The 9,165-nt window shown below is 37.1% G+C and overlaps 1 protein-coding gene across 1 annotated transcript in view; it reads left to right on the top strand.

Moving 5' to 3' along the window:
- The first annotated feature begins 226 nt into the window (after nt 1-226).
- Nucleotides 227-9,165, top strand: part of DSG4 (desmoglein 4) — a 39,326-nt gene continuing 30,387 nt past the window's right edge. Inside the window, exon 1 of the mRNA XM_021686193.1 lies at nt 227-301. Within this exon, the coding sequence (XP_021541868.1) occupies nt 227-301 (75 nt within the window). The remainder of the gene's footprint in view (nt 302-9,165) is intronic.

Here is a 9,165-nt window from a genome sequence, read left to right as displayed (position 1 = left end):
TTAAGTCATATGAGAATTTTTTCCTATCAGAAATGGCTAAAGAAAATGAAGAAAACCAAGCCATCAGGACAAACCCTTTCTGGCATTATTAAAGCATTCCTACAGTCCAGGAAGGAACCATTTAGATGATATATTTCTTTAAAATAAACATGGCATTTTGGATATTGTACTACTTTCCTCCAACCCTTGGGTGCTCAAGGCATGAAGTACTTTCCAGATAGGTATCATGCATAGCAAGTGTCCTATCCTTGAAAAAGGTAAGGCAGCTCCTAATGCCAGGGCCCTAGAGAACAAAGATCAGGTTGGTCAATTCACCAATTTTCAATTAGAAAAATCTATTTTAAAAATTCAATTAAGGGGTACCTGGGTGGCTTAGTCAGTTAAGCATCCAAATCAAGTTAAGCTTGATTTTGGCTCAGGTCATCTCATGATTGTGGGATCAAGCCCGGAGATGGGCTCTGCACTCAGCAAGGAGTCTGCTTGAGATTCTCTCCCTCTCTCTGCCCCTCCCCCCACTCATGTTCTCTCTCTTTCATAAAGAAATCTTTGAAAAAAATGAATTAAACTACGTTAGATTACATTAGACATAAGTCTATTGATGTTCAGAACAATTCAATCAACACAGTTAAGAAAAAATTAAAGGGAATGATAAGAGGAGAGGATCATTGAAATTGTACATATTTTTTTTCAAAGCAAATAAATGCAAATACCCTATTGCTGGCCTCACCTCAGTCTCCCAGGAATGTCCACAGTGATGCTACGATATTAGCTTGGAAAATGATTCTCACCATATTCAGGCAACTGGCATTATATGGGACTCATCTGTACATCAGTTCTAAAAGGCAGAGGACAGCCGGGCTAGGGAGATATGGGAACACATGGCCATCCAGTTGGCCCACAGGTGCCATTCTTCAGGGCTTCACAGTTACCACGAGCTTCAAAAGCAGTGCAGGAGCCTAACACTGCCAAACGGCACACAGCCCAAGCTTGGAAGGGAACAGTGGTAGAACATTCCATTCTCTGAGTTTGGGAGACAGATTATTAAATAAGATCATTTTTGAAAAATATTTGTAAACTGAAAAACTCCAAAAAGAAGTGTAATGCTCTGTTATAATGATCATTTTTATTTATGTTACTAAAGGAAAAGGAAAGAATCTGACTTAATTTTTAAGAGAAATTAAGAATCATCCATATAGGGGCACCTGGGTGGCTCAGTCAGTTAAGCGTCTGCCTTTGGCTCAGGTCATGATCTCAGGGTCCTGGGATTGAGCCCTGCGTCGGGCTCCCTGCTCAGCGTGGAATCTGCTTCTCCCTCTCTCTCTGTACCCTGCCACTCATGCTAGCTCTCTCATTCTCTCTCTCTCAAGTAAATAAAATCCTTATTAAAAAAGTAATTCAAAAAAAGGGAATCATCAGTGTAGACCTCTTGTTATACTTCTGTGGGTTATCTCCATGATTTTAAACTCAGATAAATCTTTTGTTTTTGTAAGGAAATCTGATTGCATGCATCTAGATTTTAAAGGCTACTTCTGAGCACTAAATTTTGCCTCCTGTTCTCTGCACAGGCATGTTTTATGACAATATTATTTAATTGAAGAGTTAATTTTTCTTCTCCTTGATCTTGAAAGAGTATTATATTTCAGATTCTCAGCATCTCTTTTTGGTAGTATTGCTTTATTACTCTTACTAATTTTCATGTTTCTGATGCTTAATTTCTCCCTACTCCCCACTGATACTACAGTATTTGTGTTTTACATTTCTTGGTAACTGTGATAGATTTAAGGTCTTTTCTAATAGATTTCTAATAGAGCTTTTAACATATCAAATAATAACATCTGTAATTAGAAGTAGAAACTTCTAGCATGTCTCAAGATTGGAATAAGTTAGGGAAAAATCAGTATAATATTATGGATGTTGTGGAAAATAGGCACACCTACTTGCCTTTCACTTCTTGAACATGAACTCTGCCCTTTTTTCATTAACTAAATCAAAGGCTATCTGGGCATCACAGCAGCTTATGCTAATGAGGGTGGGGCAGCTTCTCAGAGATGGGTACTTTGTGTCATCCGTATCTCAACCACAAAGAGTACTTTAAACAAGATTTTGACTGACATGATCTATAAATGGTACCCAAAACTCTAAGCTACAATAGGGTGTCTCATTTTATCACGTGAGCCCTTTGGCATCGTCCTCCTAAGGACATTCACCACGTTTTGCTTAAAATGGGTTGGGGTGGTCAGGTACAGTCAAAACTGAACTGGGACTCAAAGCCTCAAGGGTGAGTCACAGCTTCCCCCAAAGGGGCTGGGTAACTTTGGTCAAAGTACCCAACCTTTCAGGGCCTCATTGTGCCCCGTGTCAGGACACACTGTTAGACATGATGTCATGAAGCTTCTGCCAATGCAGAAACTGAGATCCTTTAATGACCTATATTGAAGAGTCGAGTAGTAGAAGTTCATCTCTGGCTCCCAAATATTATTTTCATAACTTTAGTCAAAGAATCTAAAGATTTAGGTCATGCTGTGGATTGTGTAAGTTTTACTAGGAAAGAATCACTTAAGACAGAACAGTTATTAGCTGTGAGAGACCTATATTTTATCAAGTTGATACCATAAAAAAAAACCCAGCCAAGTAGCTCTTATCAGATAAGAATTTTTGTGCATATATGGTGATCATTCCTGCTACATATGAGATGTAAACATTTCAACTAAGTCTTCTCCTTCTTGGAAAGTAAAGAAGGTAGATGGCTAAAGCATATAAATATTATCTCACTGTAAATTGAAAACAGACATCAGAATTTAAAAACATATTTAGAACTAACCGAGCCACTTACCAATTTAGTTCTCACATAAAACAATGTGATTCTGCCATATAGAACAGAAATTTGTTTTATTTTATTGTCAGGCAAATCTCTAGGAGTATAGACTTATGGGAACACCACCAACAACAACAAAAAAACACCTTATCTGATTTTGTTTTTCACTTGTGCTAACCAGAATGCCCTAGATAATATTAAATGACTGGTTTTAGTACTGCTTGTCACAGAAACATTGATGTCCCAATTGGGCCAGTGATGTATCCCTTCCATGCTTCTTTTATATTGTCTATTACATTCCAATATCTTTTCTCAGTTACTGACTTTCCTCCTTCTTTCAACACGTGACACCAAAGGTCACATGGAAGCAAATCCCACCTCTATTATTTTTGTTGTTGTAAATATAAGGAAATATAATATATATTTTAACCCCAGTTGACAAATTTATATTTTTGCCTTCAGATTCCTACAGACTACATGTTGGACTAAAAAAAAAAAAAAAAAGTTATATCCCAAGAGATATCTCGTATTATCATCATAACATGACCCATAATTTTACTATAGTCTTCTCAAGAATATCTATCTGTAGAGCTGTAGGATAAAAATCCTGCTCTAAAAATACTTCATGCCTCTTGAGATTCTATGATGTTTCCCCTTTTTCAAAGATATTTCTCTTTTTAAGAGAACTCTTCAATCCTGATTACATAGTCTTCTGACTCCTTGTTAGTCCCTAAGTATCCAGGCAGGAGTTCCTTACAAAGTAATGAAACTATTGTTTGAGCTGCCGGGACATTTCCTTCCCTTTCCCAAGTGGGAGCACAGTTGGAATATTTCATGCACAGGGAGCACCTCTGATGAGAGGGTTTGTGGAAGGAGTGATTGGAGTGAAACCTTCAGATATTACCTGCATGAGAAGTATTTGCCTTTCCTTTCTACATGGAAAATTACACGGCTTACAAACTAAAATGCCACTACTCGATATACCTTCAATTATAAACAAAAGTGGTATAATTAGGCTGTACTTGGCATCTCTAACATACCTCTGTGTGGATACCAATGGTTTTACACAATTATTTTTATAAGTATTATTCAGGAGAGAACTGCTTATTAATAAGTTAGTCCTAGGTGTGCAAGTGACTTCAAAAACTGACTTCAAAAAGGTAAGTCACAAAAATGAAAAATAGCCTTGTTCAGTAGCTACTGCTTTAAATCACTCAGTAGGTAAAAGAATCATGTGTACTCTAATATTGCAGGAAGCACACACAATGACTTAGATTCCAATATCTTGTATAAAAATCATCCTATTCTCTCTAGGAGAAAGTACTGACAAAGAAAAATAGGCCCAGGAAAACTTCAGCAATTTGCCAAAAGTTAGATGGCTACAGAATATTGTCTATCCTTTTATTCTCCCTAGAACGGGTACATCATTACAGGTTGGAACTCCCACACAAAGGATAGTACTTGTTCCATAATATTTTATCAGTGAAAATTTTTAAATAATGAATGGGTTTCCTTTCTAATTTATCTTTCTTACAAAGTCACTTCACCATATATCCCACCTATATGCTAATGGGCCACTTTAATGTGGCTAGTGAGCTTGAAGGTTTAAAATTGAGACAACCGGGGTGCGTGGGTGGCTCAGTCATTAAGCGTCTGCCTTCGGCTCAGGTCATGATCCCAGGGTCCTGGGATCGAGCCCCGCATCGGGCTCCCTGCTCGGTGGGAAGCCTGCTTCTCCTTCTCCCACTCCCCCTGCTTGTGTTCCCTCTCTCGCTGTGTCTCTCTCTGTCAAATAAATAAAATCTTTTAAAAAAATAATAATAAAACAAAATAAAATTGAGACAACCATGGAGTTGGATCTTGGGGATTCGGTCTGCCACTGCATTCCCATTTTACTGTCTTACACTAACAAAGCACTTTACAGTTAACAAAGTCATTTCACACACATAAAAGAAGTCCTCAAGGATAAAGAGAAGTATCCTTGTTTTACAAATAAAGAAATTTTCAGGGCATAAATAATTCATAAATGTACCATAAGTGGTACAGTCATCAATACCACATGTCCAAAACTTTATCCACTGTTCCAGCACTGACTCCTTCCCATACCTGGGCGGATGCTCTATCCTATCCATGCTTCTTCGATAGTGCCTATAAGATGCCCATCTCTTTTTATACATCTCTGCTTTCCTCCTTCTTTGAATGTGGGAACCCCTTCTGGGCAGATATTCCGTCTTAGTCTTCATCACATTCTTGGAGAGTAGGTAGCACAGGCACATACATTTTAGCTTCTGAGGAGTTCTTATATTGCCAGAAAAAGTCCTTTTCATGTTACTTCCGCTGATGCAATTTATGGTAAAGACATCCAAAGGAAAAAGGAAGATGGGAAACCCTCTCATCAAACTAGGCCACAGAGAGCATAGCACACTCAGCATACCAAACATCTCTCTGGGTTATTTCTGCTCCCTCAACTGCACGTGCCTCTAACACCCTTTTTCCTGTATTCTGCCATTATGGCAACTGGTTCAAACCTCTCCATTCTGTGTGATGTCTTTTAGCCAGGCTCTCAGGCCAAACCACACCTTAGCATGATGTGTGACCTACATAGGCTCCAAAAAGGCGACTTTTATAGGCAAGGAATTTCTGCAATTAGCCAGGAACCCATAACTATCCTGCACAGTTTAATTGAGGTTCATGCAGGTAGGCTACTACATGCAATTTAGAAAGATGATGTCATTTCACGTTTCTTCCAAAACACCTATTCACAGGTATTTCCTGGAAAGTGAGGAGTCTCCTGACAGGGCTCATGATTTTGTAGAGCTTAAGAATAAAACCCACAGTTCGTTCAGTAACACCTGCCCATAAAGGGACAGGATTTGGAGAGTATGGCTATTAGGACTCTCATCAGTAGAGCCAGCTGAGCAGAAAACAGAAATACCAGAAGTGTACCATCCCAGTCAGGCACAACGTAAGTTCTCCTAGATAAGAACCCTAGGATCTAACATTGCAACTTCCCCAAACTAAAAAAAAAAAAAAGTCAGAGACATTTACACCTTATACTCGCAGACTCATAGGGCAACCATGGATCGTTGCTACTCTTCAACTGAGTTGGATTCTGTAGAGAGGACAAGAGCAAATAAAATAAATTCAAAACATTGCCTTTATCCCTTTAAACTGAGGACTAATCGGGTTGATGTGGCTAATTTCAAGTCTTTAAAAATGAATGACTAGTACTTTTATATGATAGGGTGTGCTGTGAACATACCCTCTAAAGCACAGAAGGAAACTCTTCTTTCACTCTTCTTCCTCTTTATAAATATACTGAGCATTTACTGTGCCTATCACTTTCACACTTTTATTCTTTTTTAGATCAGAACCTGAATCAGAGAGAGGCTAGGAAATTTATCCAAGATCACACAGCTGGTAAACAAAGTCAAGACTCAGACTCAATTCTTCTGCGTCCAATGTGTCTAAACCACATTGCTTTTTATGAAGCTAAATTATAATTTAGGGCTACTTATCTTTGAGATATAAATTATTTGACTTAGATACAGACTTAAGAAACTTGATACCAGCTTAATTGCTGCTATAACAATAATCTTCATTTGGGGCACCGATATCTCTGATGTACATGATCACTTCAGAGGGTACAAGTGTACAGATAGTCCTAAGTGAATCATTTACTAGATCTTCAGCTCTCATATATATATATATTCTTTCCTTAAGTCAATCTTATGATCATGCACCTGAACTTGAGGTATCAAGCTAGTTGTCCTCTCCCAAATCTCCCTTTAAAAAAAGTCACACCTCTCAACAAATATTATTATGTTGTACTGCAATGGATTATAAAAGTATCTGGGGGCACTGAACCAAGGGATAATTCAAAGTATCTATGTCAGTATTGAGAAAAAAATGACTCTAAAACTCATGAAGTGTCTTCTTGCAAGTCATATGATTTTCAATTATTTATTTTCAACAATATTAAAAGAGGACCCAATAGAATTGTCAGCATATAGGTCATTTTAAAAATCATTTTTAATGATAGATGAAATATTATTAAACATTCTCAAGAATGTAAAATACTATAAAAATGTTTCTTTTCATGGCAATGTTAGTGTTTAAAATTATCTGCAGGATCACTTATAAGAATATGAAATCCAAAGATTTATTTTGGAAATATAAAGAAAGAAGATACAAGTAAAATTTTGTTCTCTTAAGTTTTACACCTGTATTTTATTTCTTAAAATATTTTTAAACACTGAATGCCTCTGTCAGATTCATTATTAGCAATAAATTCCAAATAGTCACTCAGCAAAAATAAAATACCTATTTTGTCCTACTTTTAGATCAGAATAAGACTTTCACTTACAACACATATCTCCATGTATACTTCCCATAAATGCACAACTTGAAGCACAATAAATCTCCATAATCATTGATGTTATATTTTCATCTAAAGTCTGTATATATAGTAGAACTAATTTTATGAAGACCAAGCAGTTGGATAAGAGGCAGGGGAAGAACAGTACTAAATTACAAATATTATTTTGTCTTCTTTTTTTTAAACCCCCACTTTTTCTGAAACGTCTACATCTCACCCAACTATTTACAAAGTAAATACAGATTATAAACAAAGCCAACTTCTAGATTTCAAACCAAGTTTATATATTCCATTTTTCTTAAACAGAGTTTTGTGACAAAGATCAAGTCTAATAAGACTTTAATCATCCCACAGAGCCATCACATGGCCCTGTAGAAGGCAGTCCCCTCTAGCTATTTTATCACAGTGCCAATGTATATGTAAGGAGTAGAGTTCAATTCACTGCTACCCAACTGGTTTTCTAATCTATCATCTATCCATTTGTACAAAACCATAATTTAGTCACATTGACACCAAAAGTCCTATGGTACAAATGCATGATATATGAGTTTAGTCATGCCTTCAGATACTGCTAATCAAATAGTTATTTTCTCATGTGCGTTTATCATACTTATAATTAGATTAATGCTTTACAGATAAGGTAAAAAGTTGAAAAGAAATCTCAGAAAATTACCATTTAAGGTACATGGGAAGTCTAAGAAATCATTTAAATTTGGAGAGAGAAAATTCTCCACAAGGTAGAAGTGTGTCTGAGTGGACGTGGAATGCAGCCCACTCATTCCAAGGCTGCTCCAAGTTCAATGCTTAATCAAGAGTAGGGATAGTGAGTGATCACATGCATATCATGAACCAAAAGAAAAGGATATCAAAAGCCACTGTAAAACAATTTCTTTCAAAGAATTATGTGGATTATTTCATATATCTATGTATCTGTGTGTATTTTTCCTTTTATATCTTCTACATTTTCTAATAATGCCACACTCAATTTTTGCAAGGCTTAGTATCTTTATCATTTTTATAGTGATTGTCCATTCGTTTCTACAACAAATATTTACTGCACGCCTAGACACTGGGCATTCTGATAGGGGAGAGAGTAAGAACATGATCCCCAAAGTCCCAGCTTTCTTGGAACATGTATAGTAATGGACAGGTACAGATAATAGAGAAGTAAATGGATAGCTTTTCAAAATAACATCGGACACTGAAAAATGCTAGGAAGACTCCTACAGAGGAAGATGTAACAATGATGGATTTGACAACCATTAACAGAGTGGTGGTCATGGATGCTGACTGAGCGTGGAGGTCGGGAAGTCAGGGATGTCTCACTGAGAAGGGGACTGAGCCAGTGCTTTGAAAATCAAAGTTTGAGCATTCCAGGCAGTGACTCAGTAACCTGAGACAAGGGAGCACTTGGGTCCTGGAAGAACAGAGAGCAGCAGAGACAGAGATAAGGGACAGTGTTGAGAGATCGGCAGAGCCAAATCAGATAGAGCTTCTTTGCTATGAAGGCGGTGTAAATTCCATTCTAATGGCCCTGGGAAGTTGCCTTGAGAGTTTTAAGCAAGGGAGTGACTTAATCCAATTTGTGCTTTAAAAAGCCTGCCTTAGCTATTAAATCATTTTTATTTGGCCCTTGCAAAAGATCTATGATGTAGCCCATATATATATAATATCAAATTTAAATAAGGACTTTGTATTTGGTAACTTTTTCAATCTTAAGAGAATGGGGATAACCAGTTAGGAAAGAATCTTAATGAGAAAAGATTTGGTACTCCTAAGGAACATATATAAAAGCTATACATTATACTCCACAATAAATATGTTTGTACAATATTTTTCTTTTTTCTTTTTTTTTAAAGATTTTATTTATTTATTTATTTGAGAGAGAGAGAGAGAAACAGCATGAGAGGGGAGAGGGTCAGAGGGAGAAGCAGGCTCCCCGCTGAGCCGGGAGCCCGATGCGGGACTCGAT

The sequence above is a fragment of the Neomonachus schauinslandi genome, chromosome 14 (genome assembly GCF_002201575.2).
Source record: "Neomonachus schauinslandi chromosome 14, ASM220157v2, whole genome shotgun sequence".
In the NCBI taxonomy this organism is placed as follows: domain Eukaryota; kingdom Metazoa; phylum Chordata; class Mammalia; order Carnivora; family Phocidae; genus Neomonachus; species Neomonachus schauinslandi.
Note: the sequence above shows the minus strand (reverse complement) of the source record. Positions and strands in the feature narration are given on the sequence as shown.